The 21020-nt window shown below is 44.8% G+C and overlaps 1 protein-coding gene across 2 annotated transcripts in view; it reads left to right on the plus strand.

Moving 5' to 3' along the window:
- The window catches only part of LOC142576334 (spliceosome associated factor 3, U4/U6 recycling protein-like), a 101692-nt gene that overhangs the window by 11261 nt on the left and 69411 nt on the right, over positions 1-21020 (plus strand). For both annotated transcript variants that reach the window (XM_075686425.1, XM_075686426.1), the window contains exons 7-9: positions 3175-3339; positions 18310-18448; positions 19317-19433. In XM_075686425.1, coding sequence (XP_075542540.1) covers positions 3175-3339; positions 18310-18448; positions 19317-19433 — 421 coding nt within the window. The remainder of the gene's footprint in view (positions 1-3174; positions 3340-18309; positions 18449-19316; positions 19434-21020) is intronic.

Here is a 21020-nt window from a genome sequence, read left to right on the forward strand (position 1 = left end):
GAACGGCGCTGATAAGCAAGCTAAGAACAGCGCCAATCAAGATAGAAATCAACTTCCACCGCCCTGCAAGAGAGTACAAAGAAAAATATGACGTTTCGCGCGTCTCCGTTGCGATCACGCGGCGAAACCGAAACCGCCAAAGGGGCGTTGCTGCAGTCAGAGCGACGCGCTGAAGCTAGCAATCAGCTCTGTTTATCTCCCCAAGAAGGTAGCACCAATTTCAACCTCATCTTGTAAGTGCTAAGAGGTGGCAGCACCTCCCGGTGAGCACGCATCGTCATTATGGCGCGAAATTTCAAACAGAGGGTAGGAACCGTACCCGTACGGCAAAGACCTTGAGGGACAGAAAACCGCCGCCGTACATGTACGGCGAAAACCTTCAAAGGGTTAAGCATTGTACATGTCTTTGAAGTGCTCGTAGCACATGCACGAGGCTGGTAATAGCATATTTAAAATAAAATAACTAGCTTGTACATACCGTATTTACTCGAACCTAACGCACACTCTTTTTCCGATAGGATGGCTCCAAACATTTTGTTCGCATTAGAATCGAGTACGAGCCTAAATCTGCGTTACCACATCACCATCAGCATTTTGAAATGGCCACCTCATGCGCACTTCGAGCCTAGCTGCCGTAGCTTCCTCCATAGGCTGTAGTATGTGTGCTTAGGTTAGTACAGTATAATCTCTGTTCAATAGCATCAAGCACTTTTTTTCCTCTGAAGCTAATGAATTAGTGACACTCTGTTGTACTGAATACCAATGAGGTTCTCAGTTAAATAGTGAGCATGTGTTTTGCAGAAACCTTTTATTTATTGCACACAAAGTTTTGCTTTCCAGTTTTTCTCCGAAATGCAGAAGGGCTATCCCAACTTTACGGCTGGTGGGTTATCATAAGGCCAATGTGCGTGGCAGTCGAAAGGACCGCACATCATGTGACTCGCACTGCTGGTGGCGACAGTAGAGAGCAGGCGCTATCTGCTCCATTTCATTGTCAGGTTTGGCGTGATTTTCCACCTGTGAACGATTCTGCAACCTAGAGTCACAGCAAGTTCTGCGTTCCTATTGGTGGCTAATTGGCCCAACGTTCGCACTTTACAATATGTGTGCTGCTTATGTTGCTGTCGACGTATCTAACTGTCTTCCTGCTTAGGATAACTAGGTATGTGCCACTGGGAATGTGCTGCAGTGCAATGATGAAAAAGATCCCTTTAAAAGGGTCTTTAACCACCCCTCGGGTTTGGTGAAAAAACAGTTTGCAGAAACCATGCGCTGCTACAAACATCTCAGTCAGATTTTGCTGTCATATGCGGCGCTGTCGTACATGCACGCTTGCCAGCGCGTCCTCACTCCTAGCTGCTCCTGATTAGATGCCTTGGCAGACTAAGTGATAATGCTTAAAAAATGCACAAGTTGGATGTGTCTACTATCTGTCGGTCAAGCTGGTGAAGGACAGCTGGTCCGCACGCACTCAAGCCCTGTCGTGTACAAAGCAAATGCTGTGTACGCGGACTACAGTTTCATGTAGCTGTGGTCTGCAATGTAGTGTTGATACCATGGCCGGCGCAGGGTGCCGCGACGAGTCCACTGGCTAAGCGCAGTGCAGTTCGCCGAGGACAACCACATTTGGCACGTCGTAAGCGCCAAAATCAGAAGTTGTGGAGTCCACGTTAACATCCAAAAGGAAATTTTAACGACGCCACGGTGACATTTAGAAGGTGGAGCTATGTGGGCATGCCCCGCTCTCCTGTAGCCTTTGCAGTGCAAGGCATTTAAGGAGCGGAAGCATCGTGAAAGCCGTATATATTTGCGAATAACTCCACTCCTGCTGAACGCATTGAAATATTTTTTGTGGCAAAGTATTTCTGAAATAGCCCATTTTAACTTCAAACGCATTTCTCCTCTTCGGTAAAAAGTGGTTCAGGACCTCTTTAAGAGGGGAGGCGACCTTTGAAAAGCAAAATATCACGGAAAAGTCGATATTTCTCTCTGCTATTAACAAACTTCGCTTGGTGTTCGCTTGGTGTTCGCTTGGTGCCATGTAATGCCGGTCACTAGTAGTAGGCGCAGTCTGCACTGAAACTTTGCCCTCGAGTCTTGACACTAGTATCATGTGCTAGTCCCTTGAGGACATAAATATACGTGGTTTTTTGTGGGATTTTGTTCATAAATGCCTAGTTGTCAGATGCTATCCAACAGCACTTGCGAACACACAGCAACTTACACTGTACTGTTGCTGTTGCTGTACTTACACACAGCAACAGCAAAGACTTGCGAAATACGCCTTAGTGCTGAAACATAGAAACCTCAGCTTTAAAAAATTCTCAATTTAATAAGTTTATTGCTGCAAGTGCAGCTTTGTTATTTTGATTTAAGACTGTATGATTTCAAAATTGAAGTAGCTGAATGCAGCTGCTACTGATTGCCGCTTTCCTTCTTCTTGGCGTATTACTTTAAGCAGTGAAAGTAGAATATTCTATCGGTACTGTGGGATGCAGAGCAGTAGTAGGAACATTTAAGTGATACTTGTAACAGTCAGTAAATAATTGATGCCACTTTCAGAAGCGGCTGCACGTGATAGCTTATACTTTGAATTGACAAAGTGTCCTCTACCTTTGTCAATTTCGCCTCAGTGGGACAGGCAGAAAGGTGGTCCTGATTACCGAGAATATTAAACAGAGCAAGCATCGTGAAAAAGCTTTGGTGCCTTATGGTACTCATGAGTGGAGTTCTGTTGACCAATGCAAAATTTGCAAAAGCTTGTTGTATTTCGTATTACAGTAAAGCCTCGTCATTACCAAGTCACGTTTGATACGAAAATACCCTTGTCATTATGTCCAGTCTTCATTATAAACAAATATTTGTTGCATGACAATAACGCAAAAAAATATATTTTTTATGTTATAGTATCAAGGTTTGACCTAATAGTTCAATACACTGCGGGCACCTCATGTTGCCTGCTGTTCTATTCGTGGCTGCAGTGGGTGCAGATCGCATAAACACTTGAGGCATACTGATGTTCCAGTGTTTGTTATCTCAGGTGGCCAAAGTTAATGTGGGGCCCACCTCCTCATCATCTGTCGCAGCAAAACTGTGGCTTTGAAACATTAAACCCTATGAATCAGTCAGTCACTGTCGCCCCTTTTGTCTCTTTCCCACGGTGCCCTCCAAAAGCTGTGTGAAGATGACAGGGGAGTGCCAGACCTGTCAACGTACCTCCCCTACCTGGAGTGGGAGCAAGCGCAGGGTGACCCTGCCCGCATCCAGTGCCTCTACGAGCGTGCCTTGGCACAACACTGCCTTGTGGCCGACCTCTGGGAGCGGTACATGACATATCTGGTACGTACTTGCATGCAGGGCACTGCCTACATTGTCCGTTGCTGCGAAGTTTCATATACTAATGGTACCTTCTGCTGGTCGCTTTCAAGTGCTCTGGAGCGCTCAATTTTGTTGAGGTGTTTGACGTCACTTGACTGTGGCACTGCTCATTGGTATTTTTGCTCAGCAGTCTGGCCAACTAGCCAGCCTTGTGTTTAGGTGGGCCATTTTTGCCCGAATTAGCCCTCTCTACCCTTCCCTATATCGCTGATGCCATATTGAGCTGTGGGTTCCTTCTTGTTGTTATGCTAGCGTGAATGAACACTTGCATAACACCTTTTTGGCAATTTCCCAAGTTCTTATCTATGGAAGTTGATACGGGGGGCTACGAGTTCACAAGCAATGAACCAAAAATGCATGACATCCGAAACGTTGCAAGGCATAGCCATTCTAAAGAGGCATTCCATTGCATCCAAGAAGGTTTGGGAAAGCGCATCGCAGTTTTACTTTTCCGCAATCATATTGTCACGTTTTAGTGACATTGAAAAACTCAGTACTAGCAAAATCCATAATCGCGAAACTAACTCTTTATTGGGTGAACCTGTGCCAAGAAAACAGGTTACACTGAACTCACAATGATAACGGCGAGCGCAGTCAACAATTGTAAAAAATCTGATCTGGGAGTCAAGCGCATTGATTTTTATACATGACTCGTCGAAGGTCCCAGCATAATCGCTGGTGCCTGTATGCCTTCCAGAAAGTACTACACAATTTGTGCTGCACATACAATCCTAATGCACAAGGTTCGGCAAGAACATACACAGCAGATAGAATCAGTGATAACATCTGAGTAAGTTCCAGTCATGCAGGCGCGTCTTGCGCTGAGTGATAACTTGAAGATGTTAGTAGGCGAAATGCAGTCCCTGAGAAAAGGATAAATAAGTATAGTATACATGTCAGTGACTCCCTCTTAAAAAGCATCGTTCGGTTACTACAAACATGAGAGCAATAAAACTAAAGCACACGTAGTGAGGGAGAATGTCAAAGCAACAAAGAAACGAAGTCCCAGAGTTTGTCAGCAGATATAGAAATTCTAAAAGCGCACCAAGTGGATGACCAAGTCACGAGCGGCGCCACTGTGTTTTCGTAAGACTGTTTGGCAAGGCCTCATAGTCCACTGTGCCAATACATCGGATGGTCTTGTAAGGTCCGAAATAGCATCGCAAAGATTTCTCGCTATGTCCTCGTTGGCATATCTGGGTCCAAACCCAAATACGGTCGCCGTACTGGTATTCCACATAGCATCGTTAAAAATTGTTGTGCCAGCTGTCGCTCCTCTGCTGGTTCTTGATGCACGGGCTGGTAAGCAGTCAGGTTTCTTCGGTGTACTGCAGGTAGATGGCAACATTGAGATTCTCTTCGTCGGTGACTTGCAGCAGCATGGCATTGAGAGCCGTCATTGGGTTCCTTTCGTAAAACAACTTAAATGGCGTGATCTGCGTTGTTCCTGGCACCGCCATATTATAAGTGAAGGTTACGTAGGGAAGAGCTGCACCCCAGGTCTTTTGTTTGACATTGACGTACATGGGCAACATTTCAGTGTGAGTGTTATTCAAGCGTTCTACAAGGCTATTCGTCTGCGAGTGGTAGGCAGTTGTCCTGTGGTGACTTGTCTGGCTGTATTGCAGGACGGCTTGAGTAAGCTCCACCGTAAAAGCAGTTTCTCTGTCGGTGACCAGGACTTCTGGGGCACCGTGTTGTAACAGAATTCTTTCAAGGAAGAATTTCGTCACTTCAGCTGCAGTACCTTTGCGTAAGGCTTTCATTTTGATGTAATGGGTAACATAGTCGGTAGCCACGACGATCCACTTATTTCTGTATGTTGACATCAGCAATGGCCCCAATAGGTCCATTCCTATCTGCTCGAGTGGCCGGCAAGGTGGCTTGATCGGCTGCACCAATCCTGCTGTCCTTGTTTGTGGTGTCTTGTATCGCTGGCAGTCTCAGCATGTTCTGACGTAGTGGGCAACGTCGGCAGTCAGGCACGGCCAGTAATGCTTAACTTGTATCCTTGATAGTGTACGAGAGAATCTGAAGTGCCCAGCGGTCGGATCGTCATGTAGGGCATGCAGTACCTCTGGTTGCAGTGCTGAGGGAACAACAAGAAGGTAGTTGGCGTGGATTGGTAAAGAGTTCTTCTTTATGAGTACATCATATTGCAGGAAGAACAAAGACAATCCTCACCAAAATGCCCTAGTGAAAGCGTCGGTGTTGCCTTCCAAGGACTCTACGAAGTTTTTTAGCTCCAGGTATGCTCATTGCTTTTGAGCGAAGTCTTCTGCACTTATTGTTCCCAAAAAAGTCATGTCATCCTCGTTGTTTTGCGGCGGCGGGTCAATGGGGGCGCGGGATAGGCAGTCGGGATCGAAGTGTTTTGATCCTGACTTGCAGTTGACGATGATGTCAAATTCCTGGTGTCTGAGACTCCATCGTGCATGGCATCCTGAAAGGTCTTTAAGTTTGTCAGCTAACGCAAAGCTTGGTGGTCTCCTACGACTTTGAAGGGCCTGCCATGTTGATCCTTTTCACGGTGATCTCATGGGCACTGCCCTGTTTTAACACGTGGTGACATGCCTATTGCTTGCCTCAGCTGCCTCTGTTGCATCTGTGTTTACAATGGATGTACATGACGGTGGTGCGGCGCTGCAAACCTATGTTTCGGCAGATATCGAAGACAGTGACTAGGCGGATGACATGCGAAGCTTTTGCTATAGCTTCAAACGACATGTAAGCATTTTTGGAGCTCATTACGGTCTGTCAAAATGGTGCCAGGGGCGTATATAGTGCTTGTACTAAAAACGGGGCTAAAAATATATTCCAGGCTATCCTAACTTTCCGCTTATGAATTGAATCAGTTCTTTATTTAGCAAATGCTTTTAAGCAGCGGCTCATCATGTTCCCCGGGTGGTCACTATCTGATAGTTTATTTTCTGACTAGTGGCTTGTGGGTGTGCTCATTTGCGATAGATTTGTTCTTGCTGGGCACAAGACTTGCAACGTAGAATTTCTTTATTTAGCTTGTAGCTGTGAAGTCAGGTTCTTTTGAGATATATCACACACACACAAGCACAACCGTAACGTGAATAACAGACAAGGCTAATTGTACACAGAATGTGAACTGTTGATATTGACATGTGTCCTTTTTTATCAATTGACCACATTTCGCCGCCTAGCAAATGTTATCACACAGTACAGGACACGCCTGCATGTATAGGAAGTTTCTCTAAAGTTATCGATCGTTCTATCTGCTGTCTGTTGTCGCCGAACCTTGTGTAATGTGATTTCATGAATGCACAACGCGAGTAGTGTAGAACTTTCTGGAAGATACACGGGCACCAGCAATTACTCTGCAACCTTCGATGACTGATGTATAAAAGCCGAAGTGCTTGACCCGCAGATCAGATTTCACCGACAGCCGACCTTGTTCACCGCTATTGCTATGCTTTGAGTGTAACTTGCTTTTGTGGGCCGCTACTCACAGTTTTGCTTTCTTCACCGTCACTACTACGTGACAATATTACACTCAAGAAAGTGAATAAGTTATGATTACACCTCAGAAAAACTCCAACAAAAGTACAGTCATAACATGTGTGAACGAATGGGCGGAACGCGATAATAGTCACAGGGCTACACTTAGTATTCCATTGTCATAATGTCACAGCGATCGTGTAAACACGGATTCGCCTGGAAAGTTTCATCGGCCCAGATGACGGGGTAGTTGCCGAAGGAGCGGCAGTAGACGAATTGCAGAGCCCCTTGTTAATGCTGTTGTCCATTCCTACCTTGGCTGTCACGACCAGCATGGTCGACGAACGGGTCTCAGCTGCATTCTCCGAGAGATGTTGGTAGGGCAGGGTGCAGGATCAGCACTCGGCAATGGCCGACGGAACCCAGGTTGTGGGGCAGGCCCAGGTCCTTGCGCCCGACTGGCCAGTCTGCTCCATCCATCATGCACAGATCAACTGTGGATCATCATCCGTTGATGTCTCCACAACAGTCCGGTTCCTTGGACCAGCAGGGCTGCCTTCTGGATCTCCGTTGGGGTGCTCGGTCGACATTTTTCGAACTCGCACCACCCCTTGTTGCCAGCCTGATGAGCCCCACAGTGCATGCTTTCTTCCGCCCGTGCCTCGCGCTTTCCTCTTTTCCCTTTTCAGTTTGCTGCCACCTGTTACAATTGTCGAGTAAGTCTCGCTACACAGGTACGACATTGCGTTTGTATCACAGTAGCAAATACATATTATCACTAGTTACTCGCTTACTGTCTGGACCATTACGATATGTTCAGCTTCGAACATTTGTGTGCTGTTGGTATAGTCAGCGACTCATCTGAAAATCTGATCTGCAAGTCAAGTGCATCAGCTTTCATACAGTGCAGTCCACTTGTAGTGATACCACATATAACAATATATCGGTTGTAATGCAGAGCCGGCTTAAGCGTGCCAACTTATAGCGTATTTACTTGATTCTAATGCACCCTCAATTGTAACGTGCACCCGCTTTCCGTGACCAAAAAAAGAAAAAGGAAACGAACTCGATTGTAATGCACACTCATTTGCCATGCCTTAATAAAAGAAAAGTTCTATACATTACCGAACGCCTTATTCTTTCATACAGAAATACAACTTTCTCTCACTTGGAAAAACAAAGATTTACTCGCAATACACTAAAATTTCGATAAATAAAAAAAGTCACAGCTTCACCCGAAAGGTGAAGCATCGATTGCGATAGCAAATTAGTAGACAGCTATATGAAAAGTAAGGATAGTATAATCGGCTGTATAAACTTTTAAATATTCGCTTACTGACTAAATTAACAAGCATGGCATCACGCACGCACAAGCAAACATGAACACGTCTCACTCAGTGACCGTGGAAACTTTTTTAGTGCTCTAGCAGGAGCAAGCAAATTGACTTTTGTGCTGCCTCTTGCTTCAACGTGAACTAAGCAACGAGAACACAGCGCGGTGCGCCTAGATGCGTAGGCTCTGTCTCCATCACATACCAATTTCCAGATAGCGGCTGCACAATACGCAGCAGCTATCAAAGTAGAATGGCTCTTCTGTGGCCCCACGCGCAAGTTTCCGACACTACGAATGACCGTGATGCGGCCCGATTTCCATGTGTCTCCGCAGACATGATCACTTTCCTTTTATTATTTATTATTTATTTATTTATTTTACAATACTGCCGCTCTCAGCCGAGAGCCTAGCAGACGGGCATGAACATTTCTTTTCCCGACATAAATACATGTGCGAGTTACACAAAGAATGAAAAAGCAACAATATTCAACAAAAATACAAAAGATAAGGTAGATAAGCTATACAACAGAACACTAAAAAAAGGAGAATAAAATGAACAACAACCGGGGCATATCACAGTCAAAGCAGAAACGTGAAGTATTTGGAAAAAAACAAGTGTATACATATTTTTTTTCTAAGCACTGTTAGTTGTTAGATGAGAAATCGTTAATAATCTCTTGTGATGAGCTCCAGTTGTGAAACGAACAGGGATAAAGAATTTGTCGCTGTTAATGACGAGTTAAGTTCATTCCATTCTCTGATTACTCGAGGAAAGAATGAGTACCTGAATGAGTCATTAGAAAAGGAATACTCGGTTAGCGTATGTTCGTGTTGATGCCGTGTTATCCTAGATTGCGAATATGAAATGTACCGGGTGATATCAATTTTATAGTGACGGTGCAGCATTTGAAACAGAAATTTTAGTCGACCTTGTTTTGCTCTCGTGGATAATGTGTTGAGGCCTGAGGAAGCTAAAAGACATGAAGGTGAGTCAGTAGAACGATATTTGCTATGAATGAACCTTGCGGCTTTTCTTTGTACAGCTTCAAGTTTAGCTATGTTAGTTGCTGTGTAAGGAAACCAAATTGTGTTAGCGTATTCTAAAATAGGTCTCACAAATGTTTTGTAGGCCAGAAGCTTAATGTTCGTTGGAGCGATCTTTAGGCGTCTTTTTAGATAAAATAGCTTTCGTAGTGCAGTAGTTGTAATATTAGTAATGTGTGTTTCCCAATTGAGGTTTGATGTCAGCGTTATCCCTAAATATTTCTGTTGCTCAACCATGGAAAGAGGCGTGCCATTAACGATATAGGTGAAATGAGAGGGTTGCTTTTTTCTTGTTATTGTCATTGCCACTGATTTATTGACGTTAATAGACATTTGCCACTGGGAACACCACTCGGTTAGCGTGTTAAGGGAATCAGAAAGATCGAGATGGTCGTTATAGCTGTTAATTTCTTTGTATATTACGCAGTCATCCGCGAAGAGTTTGATTTTGCATCCTATATTATTGGTAATATCGTTAATAAAGATCAGAAATAACAGCGGCCCGAGTACCGAGCCTTGTGGTACTCCAGATGTGACAGGAACGACATTAGATGGCATGTGGTCAAACATAACAAATTGTGAGCGGTGTGTTAGAAAAGCTGCTATCCAAGCAGAAACCTCTCCTTTCCCGATGGCATGCTCCACTTTTGCAATTAGCTTAGTGTGACTCACGCAATCAAAAGCTTTAGATAAGTCAAGTAAAATCATGTCAATTTGAGAACGATTATTAATACTAAGAGCAAGGTCATGAACTACCTCTGTTAGTTGAGTGATGGTTGATAAGCCAGATCGAAAACCATGCTGGTGAGGCGATAGGATGTTTTCACGTTCTAGAAATACTGTCATGTGTTTTAGAATGATGTGTTCTAGTATTTTGCATGAAGTGCTGGTGAGAGATATGGGTCTGAAATTGGCAACATTATTTTTGTCTCCTTTCTTGTGGATCGGTATTATTTTAGCCTTTTTCCAGTCATGTGTTAGATTAGAAGTTGCTAGTGATTTACGAAAAATGTGTCCCAGATATCTACTGCACCACTCAGCATACTTTTTTAGGAATTCGTTTGGAATTTCGTCAGGCCCGATTGATTTCTTAGGGTCAATGTTGAGGAGAAGATTGTGGATTCCGGCGTCCGTTATTATTAACAGATCAAGCACTGACGTACAGGATGGTGGAAGAGGGGGGAGTGTACCATTGTCTTCCGTGAAGACTGATTTGAAGAAATTGTTATATTTGTTTGCCGTTGCACTTTTTTCTTCTTCAGTTAGTTTGGTTGTTGTCTGCTCGGTACTGCGCAGATGTTTCCAGAATCTTTGTGGGTTATCTTTTAGGAAGTTAGCAAGAGTGACACTGTAGTAATATTGTTTCGAATGTTTTAGTTTCTGCTTGAGATGCATAACTGCAGATTTTAACTTCAAGGTTGTAGATGGTTTTGGGCTATCCTTGTTTGCCTTACGAAGCCGATTTGCGCGCCGTTTAGCATGGATGATTTCGCGTGTGATCCATGGATTCTTAAGGTGCTGTTTTTTCTTTTGCATAGGAATATAATTAGTTATACAGTGCAGGACAATGCTCTTAAAATGTAGCCACAATGCATCTACATCAGTAGATTCCCGAGATGCTTTTTCTGAAAAGGAATCGAATTCATGCGACAGATAAGTTAGTATGCTGGCGTCATCTGCTTTATGAAAGTTGAAAAAGCTTTTTAGTGTAGACTGGGTAGTAATACAATGATCAAGCTGGAATGTACACATAGGTATACTGTGATCAGATATTCCTTCAATAATGTCTATTTGTGCTTGACTTGTAGTAAAATGGTTGCTAAGAAATATGAGGTCGAGGATATTTTTCGTTGAGCCTTGAACGCGGGTAGGACGAGTGACAAGTTGATGTAGGTTAAAATTTAGCATTAAGTCTATTAGCACTTCGGAGGCTTCTGACGTATGATGCATTGTGGACCAGTCTATGTCAGCTAGGTTAAAGTCGCCCGCAAGAATAATCCTGGATTGATGGACATGACGCTGCATATATTTTTGTATTGCTGAAAGGCATGCACTGTCAGAGGAAGGGCTCCGATAAACGCAACCGGTTACGATTGACGTCCCGTCGCACAAAAGTTTGCAGAAAACGGCTTCAGCGTTGTTTAGCTCGGGAAGAAGGACAAAGCGAAGACAGTTTTTTATCAGTAATGCCACTCCTCCACCTCGTGAAGGTCGGTCTTTTCGGACGATTGTGTAGTTTGGCGGGGCAATCTCGTGGTCGAATATAGCGGGTGATAGCCATGTTTCCGTGATGGCCACAATATCGGGCTCGTAATCGACTAGAAGGCTTTCCAAGGCTTCTGTTTTATTTAGGACACTGCGGGCGTTTACATTTATCAATGTTAATCTTTTGATAGTGTGGCTTGTGCCGCTTGTGCGGCTCTGCGGGTTATTCGGCGGTTTGTTTCTGCGTCGTTTTTTTGCATCGGTACTTTGTCCTTCTTCTCTTCGTCCCAAATATATGCGCGTTTGTTAATGTAAAGTTTGTCAAAAGAAAGTGATACTTTTTCTTTTTTTTCACGGTTTGGTTTTGCGCTATCCCAAAGTTTTTTCCGGATGTCTCTTATTCTTTTAGAGAAGTCTTCACCAATTGAGTAGTCAGTTGTTTTTAGTTTGAAACCTCGGCTTAAGATTGCCACTTTTTGTCTGTAGTCAAGTAACTTCATTATTACCGGTCGAGTTTTATCTGTGGCGCGTTTCCCCAACCTATGTATACGCTCGATGGAAACTTTTTCTAGTCCCAGGGTGTCTTCGATAATGTCTTTGTTCACAGTTTGTTCTAACGACTCGCTAGTTTCATCGTTTTTTTCCTTTAGGCCATAGATAATTAGGTTAGATCGCCTACTGCGGTTTTCAAGGTCGTCAATTTTATGTTGAAGAATGTCTATTACTTCGCTCATACAGGCGATTTGTTGTTGACAGGATTCGACTCTATCTTCAAGGACTGCAAGGAGGTCAAGCTTGTTTTCTATATCTACTAAACGTTTTTCTTTAATATCTTTGATGTCGGCTGCAATATCCTTCAGCTGTTTTGAAATTTGGGTTAGATCGGGGCCAGGGTTAGTTTCAATATCACCACCTAATAGCAGCAATTTTGTCAAGGCCAAGGCGACATCAAAAACCAGGATACAAAACGGTGGGCACGGCAGCACTAGCAAGAAAGGGTCGCTTGAGCGGATGCAATATCCAAAATCCTTTCTCACCTGTACAATGAATGCAAACGGGTTAGCGTGCCGCATACTGGCAGTGCCACCGTGCCCAGTGGCCGAGTCGATCCCAGGCAGGCTATTTAAGGCAGCGGAGAGCAGTGGCGCTGAACGCAGATCACGGGCCAAGATCTCCGAGCATGCTATCTTCCGGTGTTGACGGTGCAATTTCCACGATGAGTATGGCGGTGGATCCAGCACGTGGCATTGGGTAGCGTAGAGCTCCTGCGCCGCCCTGGTTGCCCCGGCTTGCGCAGTGCCTCCATCCCCGGCATGAAGCAGCAGGCCGAAGGACAGCTGTACAATGAATGCAAACGGGTTAGCGTGCCGCATACTGGCAGTGCCACCGTGCCCAGTGGCCGAGTCGATCCCAGGCAGGCTATTTAAGGCAGCGGAGAGCAGTGGCGCTGAACGCAGATCACGGGCCAAGATCTCCGAGCATGCTATCTTCCGGTGTTGACGGTGCAATTTCCACGATGAGTATGGCGGTGGATCCAGCACGTGGCATTGGGTAGCGTAGAGCTCCTGCGCCGCCCTGATTGCCCCGGCTTGCGCAGTGCCTCCATCCCCGGCATGAAGCAGCAGGCCGAAGGACAGCTGTACAATGAATGCAAACGGGTTAGCGTGCCGCATACTGGCAGTGCCACCGTGCGGCATTGTGTGTCCTTGCAGTTGGTGCTTCCATGTTGACAGAGCAAATGCAGAAAATGGGAAGACGGGCGGTGTGCTAACCTAAGCACACATACTGCAGCACATGGAGGAAGCTACGGCAGCTAGGCTCGAAGTGTGTACAAGGCGGCCATTTTGAAATGCTGATGGCAATATTGTAACGCAGCTTTAGGGTCGTACTCAATTCTAACGTGCTCACAATTTTTGGACCTGTTTTATCGAAAAAAAAGTGCGCCTTAGATTAGAGTAAATACAGTATGTTAGGGCTATGAGAAAAAAAAACATATAACGATACATTATTCACCGCATATTTGATAGAACAATCAAAGTATTGCATTCTGAATGACGTTTTTCATGCAGAATAATTGTGAAATTTGGATTCCTAAGTTCCCATTAAACGAATGTTGCTGAGAAGGGGCAATACAATGCGCGAATTCGTATCTGCCGCCATTAACCGCATTCCGCCCTCGTGCTGATTGTGAAATCTACGGAGAGCATTGCTAGTTGGTGCAGTATGCCACAAGATGGTGCCAGCTGCCTTGCCTACGATCGAGCTATGCGTGAGGAAGAGAAGAAAAAAGCAAGAAAAGAAGTGGTGCCTGCCATTTGCCTTCTCAGCGAGCACAGAAATGTGCCATCGGAGCAGCAGCGGACAGGCCGGTTGATAGATGACCGCGTGGACAAAGTGCAATGTTGTGTCGCTTGAGACGAAGCTGTAAATACAGTCTACGACCAGTAATTCGGACTCCACGGGGAACGTAAATAAGTCCGAACTATCGAACGTCCCAAAATAACCGAATGCATAAAGAAAAAGATCAATTTACTTACGTTTTAAGGTCCCTGCGCAAAGAATAAGTGGCCGATTCGTTGCTACACGCACTTCCACTTATGTGCAATCAAGTACGGCTGTATTTCTGCCAGTTTTGTGCTGTACGCAGATGCAAGGACTGCGAAGGCTCGATTCAAATTCGTATGTGACGGCTTCGGCGTACACGGCACATCATCACCATCCAAGTTAGAGTCGCTGCTTGACGGTGGGAGAACTTGCTCTATTATTCCATCATCATTCAGTTCGGCACATGACGACACCGTGCTGTCAACATCTGCAAAGTCTTCAAATGTAACGGCAGCAGAAATCGGCACACCACAGCCTAGCAGGTCATCAATGATCCCCGCGTTTGAGTACGTTGTGGTAGGCGGCAGGTTCAGGCTTCTCATTTGTGGAGTCATTCGGGCATTGAGGCACCGTTGGTGCCATTTAACGTGGCCCTTCAATAAGTTCACTAGGAAGACTTCTTGGAGCCAGCAGAGCACTGTCTGGAACTCAACAAACAGAATGGCGAGAGCAGGCCATGTACGGGGTTGCTGGAATCGTAGAGTTTCGTACAAGGTTGGAATAGGATGTAATGGATCGCGATGTTGATGGCCCTATAATTCAGGCAAAGCCTCAAAGATCAGTATTTGTAGTAAAATTTCTGAGGCTACAGCCATGGAGTCCGGATAATCGAATGTAGAGCTGGCGGCTGTCCGAAATATCGGCGTCTTTACACATTAAGTCTGGTTGGCGGTGCCACGAAGCTGACCGAATTACAGAGCATCTCCGGATTATCAGTGTCCGATTTATCGGTCGGTGGCTGTATTGCAAGGCTCTAAGTGTGAGCTCACAAAGGAGTGCCACGATAATGACGGCTGCAACCAAGGGCCATGCCGTTCAACGGAAAAGGCAGGCTCTGTGCGCCTGGGCGAAACCCCAGGAACCAACACGGTGGAAGCTGCTGACATTACCGAACCCTGGAACCATGTTGCTACTGACAATGAAGCAGGTAGTGCTTCGATGGAGGAGTCTCTTGAGCGCAGATAGTGCTGCCTCATTATACGGAGAGATCTCCAATGGCGCGATCATTGTCGCGACAGACGGCGGCGTTGTGCGACGGGGGTGACGAGATTGACAGTGACTCGTCTTTGACACCGACCCCGATGTTCACGCAAAATGCACTGTTGTCGATTCAGTCGCTCATTATGCACACTTAATTATTGCTGCTAGTGTTGGCACAGCAGCTGGACACCACACTTGTGAACCTGAAACTCCTGCGAAAGCAAGTGCGGATTTCTGACTCTTTCAGCGCGCCTAATGATTGATACGCTGTTGAGAGGTATAAATGTTTTTTTTTTTCATAGGCTACTTTATACAACGTCTATTTTTTAGTGCAGGTGTCAAATTTGGTTTCGGAGCTACAAAAGTACGTTCGGCAGCTTTCTTTTATGGCAGTCCAGATATAGCGATGATCGATTATGACGATTTTATTTTTTGTTCTTCTTGTTATCATTATAAGTAAGCTGCACTGTACTAGACTCATCGAAGGTTCTAGCGTAATTTCTGGTGCCCGTGTGCCTTCCAGAAAGTACTCCACAATTCGTGTCATGGATAGAATCTGATTACACAAGGTTTGGCGAGAACATACAAAGCAGCTAGGGTCAACGATTACATTCAAGTAAATTCCAATGAAGCAGGTGTTTCTTGCGCTGTGCGATAACTTTAAGTCGTTAGCGGGTGAAATGCAGTCCCCAAGAAAAGGATAAATAAGCACATGTGTCAATATGCTGCTTGACTGTACGCGAGAAAGTGTAATGCTCTGCGACATACTACTGGATTTTGTGGGTGTGATCAGCACGAATGATGTCACAAATATTGCAGTCACAAAATAACTTGAAATTCTAATTTCACAGAGAGGGTATTTGGTTCTTGGGCTGAATTGAATAGCAAGCCATTAAAATCACACTTCCAGCTTCATCCCTGTTAATACAATAAAACTTTGATGTAATGAAGTGTGTAAAATTGGCACTTTACTTTGTTTATAAACATTTTCGCTATATTGAAATGCTTCCTTTTTATGAAAACAGGTACACTCACCGACAGATTTTTCACGAAAGGGACTGTAAAGAATTTCTGAATTATCAGGCAATCGAAAGAAAGAATGCATTTCATTGACAAAAAAGAAATTTCATTTTGTTGAATTTAAAAGTTGGTGATCAAAGGTATGACTTCATGCCGTGTTGACGATAGCTTCAAATTGGCGGCACTAACCAAAGCCTACGAAGCTTTCACATTCACTCTGCTGCCACAGTTGATAGTGTTGGCCGCAGTGGGATGACGCTATCAGCAGACCGCTCTCCGCTCAGTCCGACCAATTCAGCATCAAAACCCATCAAATGTTACAAAGAAAGCTTCGCTTTAAAATCACACGAAAGTGATGTGATGGGCAAGAACAAGTTGTTCACAGCTTCCATGTTTGCTGTAAGTTTGCGACATTGCACATACATGTCAAGTTAAAAAATTTGAGCAAGGTTCAGTACGATGACGGAAGTTTCGGTAGCCGTTATGCATTGTTTGTAGTGTTGGTGTTAGCTATGAGTAAAGAAGTAGCACTTTCGCCTGGAAATCGAAGCATTGATGGAGATACCAGAGTATTAGATAACTACACGAAATGAGGTTCGTAGTTTTATTGGCTGTGTAAATTGCAGTAAACATTCGCATACTGATTAAATTACTAAGTATGCCGTCACACATGCAGAAGCAAACACGACGAAATCTCGCCCAATGACCACTCAATGCTGGCAGGATGAAGAGCATAGGCAGAGGGTAGTAAATGCTAAGTTTGTGTCTTGCTTCCACGTTGCTCTCACACTGGAGGTTATGCAGCCCCAAGCACTAGCACACACGAAGCCACCAGCTGTACCAGCTCGCCAACCTTTGCACCCGACTCAGATTACTAGACTGAGATAGGATGCGTGGCCGCTATGTGCCCAACTGCCCTGACAGCCATGCCACTTTATGTGGAACATGGCGGCGAGAGGGCCTTACGTTTATTACAAACAACACTGCTCATGTTTATCACTGTTATTGCCATGTGAGACAGGGATATGATCATAACAAAAACATCAAATCAGGTTCTATAGCAATTCACGCTCGGAAAACGTGTGCTGCGTAGAATGTGTCAATACAAATGCGTGATAGCTGCACCAACTCTGCACTCGCCACTTATGACCTCCAAGATTTCAAGATTTCTGCTAGATTTCAGAGACCATGACCAGCTGAATTTGCCACTACTGGTGAAGACATCGCTCCACTTCGGCAGCCACTCTATGTCGTGTGGACCATGATTTAGAGTGGCTGCATACAGTTCAATCATTTGACGATCTGCACCCTTGGCAGTTCCCATCTATATTCCTTTGCAGCAGCAGGGAACTTTCGTTATAATGAAATCTCGAATAAGTACACCTTGTTATACAGTAGACTTTCATTAATCTGACTCTGGGTAATTTGATTTTTTGGCTAATTTGATCCCATCTGAAGGTCTCGGCTGGTGTGCATGCATTTCTATAGGCCCAAACTTTCGTCATTTCGATCCCACCATTAGCCTTTGCCAGATAATTCGAACTTCACCAGTGAGCACGCATGCGACTGATCCCTGTGGTAAACCCACTAGCGACGCCTTTAGTGCCATTGTCTGTCTCGGCAGAGCTTAGGAAATGGGGAACACATTGAACACTCATCTCCTATTGAAATGGCTATTTTCATAAAAGCACTTCCTGTTGGGCTAGTTGGTAGCTGTTCATTATAAAATATAAGGACGCCAAATAAATGGACACACGCAAGAGAAGAGAACGGGACAGGGCGCATTTTCAGCCTGCCCAAGCAATAACCAAGCAATAACCGCAGCTCTCAAAGGTTTATCACGGTATTTACTTGATTCTAACACAAACCTTTTCTTTATTTTATGTATCTTCTTTATTGCTTTTTTTTTTTTTGTCAGGAAAGTTGGGTCGAGAATTGCCTGCGCAGTGAAATCAGACGCGATACCAAAACCACTTTTGCAGCGTTTGAAATCCTGAAATGAGGATGACGTTAATACAGAGGTCACGTGAGTACCCTATTCGAATCTCACGCCACGTCGATGCCGGAAACTACATCACTATTGTCTTCTTCATCAGAACCCGTTAACTGACCTGTGACATCTCCTGCAGACACTGCTGCTCGAAATAAAAGTGACTTGCAGTGATTATTGTATTCAGGGGATAAAAAAAGTAATGTGATGAAAGCTCACTTTCTCTAAAAGTGCTTCAGCTGCCCATTTACGTAGTGCAGTGGATGAACTCTATCTTCTGGTGCAGGACAACCAGCTGAAGGTGGAGTCTGTGTCCCTGCCCTGCCACGAGCGGTCCGTGCGCAATTGTCCGTGGTCTGCCAGCCTCTGGGCCTCCTACCTCAAGGCACTTGAGCGCTCGCACGCTGAACACAACAAAGTCAAAGGTTGTGCTTCTGCCAATGTGCCTTTCATGCGTCTCCCAAGCATTTCATGCATCTGGTGATGCTGAGAATTTACCAGTGTCTCTAACCAAATAGCAATTAGTTGGAAACACTCCTGCGTTCTCAATTAATTATTTCAACAAGACAGGTAATTCTGTCAAACTGTTTAGTTTCCAATCTGCTGATGTGATGCACAGTATGCAAGTCTTTTGCAAGATACGGGGGCCCAGCATAGCGGACTAGTTGCTATGGCATTGCGCTACTAAGCCTGAGGGCGCGGGATCGAATTTCGGCCGTGACAGCCGCATTTTGATAGGAATGAAATGCAAAAGCACCCGTGTACCGTGCATTGGGTGCACGTTAAGGAACTCCAGGTGGTCAAAATTAATAAGAGACAACCTCACTATGGCAGGTGCCATAATCAAATCGTGGCTTTCGCACGTAAGACCTGATAATTTCTTTTTAAAATACGGTGCACGTCGCATTCTTTCACATTTCCTGAACTAATAGTTGTGTAGTACATGTAGCTCCGTACAAAGAATCCTTCAGCACGTTAGGCACCCCAGTTGTTTATGATGCCTCTTCCATGCATCATGTGTGTCTGGTACTTCTTTTATTCCCAACTTTCACCTGATACTGACACACAAGGAAGTGTCCAGTGAGGCTTGCAGGTTTCACTGTTCTTATGAAAAACAAAACAACAATGCGAAGTGAGATTGAAAATTGGGAAAGCAGTATGTGTAAAGACAAAAAAAGTTTTACCTTAGTACTTTGTTATAAGTGGCAGAAATGTGCCTTGCAACAGCGTTTAGCACTTTCACATGTCTCTTGAATTACTTGTTCTCAGCTTTCTTTGGTTTTTTCTCGACAGAGGCCATGGAGCAAGCGCTACAAGCTGGATTTAGCCAAGGCCAAGACTACCAGCGGTTGTGGCTTGCTTTTCTTGATTACCTACGGCGTCGTGTTGATGCACACTCGACACAAGATGGTACGTACTGCTGCTGTTGTCCGTTCCAAATGTTGGAAGCCCTCTGCAGCACCAGTGTTGCTTGCCAAAAGTCACGCAAATGGTCACTCAGCCTGTGGATCGTGCAGAATAACTTGCAGCGGCAGAAAAACTCAGTGAGGTGAAACAATTGATGCCATTTGGTGTGCTGGTAAATATTGGCAACCTCACACTGACGCATTTGCAAAAAAGCTTCCTGACTTTGTGCCTGTTGGAAAAGACGAGCAGGTTCATTGCAGACATTTCGTGGTGTCTGAAACTCCAGTGTCTGTCAAGTGTGAGTGAAGCAAAAGCAAAGCAGGACTAGCAACCAGCCTGGGCTTGTTGATAAGAGCATGCCATTTGCTACGAAGGGAAGTGCCTGACATAGTGCCATATGAACGGGAGGACCAGAGAGAGAGCTTTGAGGTGTTAATTCTGGGATGTGCAGCAAAAGAAATGTGCTTGACATGAACTCATAGCTGTCAAGATCATTGTCACATTGGGCCGGGTTACTCACATAGTTGGCACCTTTTGGTCTATTATGCTGAAGCACCATCACAGGCATTTCCTATGTGGCCAAAGTAGAAAACTAGAAATTGGGGTTGCACTGCATACATGTGCGACCTCGATCATACTGAGAAACATAATACAGTAGGCTTCCGGGATTTCGACTCTAGTTAATTGGATTTTTCGGTTAATGCAATCCCGACGAAAGGTCCCGGCCGGAGCCCATGCATTTCTATGCCCCCAAACTTTAGTTATGTCGATCCGAAAATTCACCTTCGTCGAATAATTCGAACTTAACCAGTCGTCACGCACGCGCCTGCCCCCTGTATTGACCCCGATAAACGCCCCTTTAGTGGCAGTGTTTGTCCGAACGGAGCCTAGGGGGACAGTGAATGCATTCAACAGAGGTCATTTCACGTCATCCCGCCGGCTCGCTCTAGGGCGATTTCCAAACAATAATCGAAGCTCACAATATCTGATGATGGTATTTATCTGATTCAATCGCGTGTCTTTCTTTTGTTTAAGAAAATTGGACCGAAAATAGCCTGCACGGTACAGTCAGGCACAAAACCAAAACCGCCTTCGCAATAGTCGTCCGTATAACACGGATGTATTGCAGCAGAGTTTTTTTTTTTTTTTAAGGAACTCTGTGGCGAAGTTGACATTAAGAAACAGGCTGCCCTCATGGAACAATTTTCCTTGCTCAGAAGTCGAGCACATGTTGGATTTCTAGTTTGCTTAAGAGCTTTAATGTCACTCCGTTAGTTTACTGCTTTGGACACACAGAAAGTTGGCGCGCATTTGATTCAGGGTTGTGTTTGAATAGGGCAAATATTGCCCAATGAACAGCGGGATGTTTTGGTGTATTTTCTGCATCTTGTTTAACTCGACCCGCCGGATAGTTTAATGAATTTCGTCAGTCCCGTCAGGGTTGAATTAATGGAAGTCGACTATGTTCACCTGGAAAAATCCAGATGCAGTGAGAAACACAACTTTGTACTGCACAGAAGACTAGGAGTCCGGCTTTGCAAACATTGGAAGGCTATGCATGACAATGAAAGAAATAGAGGACTACAGCCA

The sequence above is a fragment of the Dermacentor variabilis genome, chromosome 3 (assembly GCF_050947875.1).
Source record: "Dermacentor variabilis isolate Ectoservices chromosome 3, ASM5094787v1, whole genome shotgun sequence".
NCBI lineage: Eukaryota > Metazoa > Arthropoda > Arachnida > Ixodida > Ixodidae > Dermacentor > Dermacentor variabilis.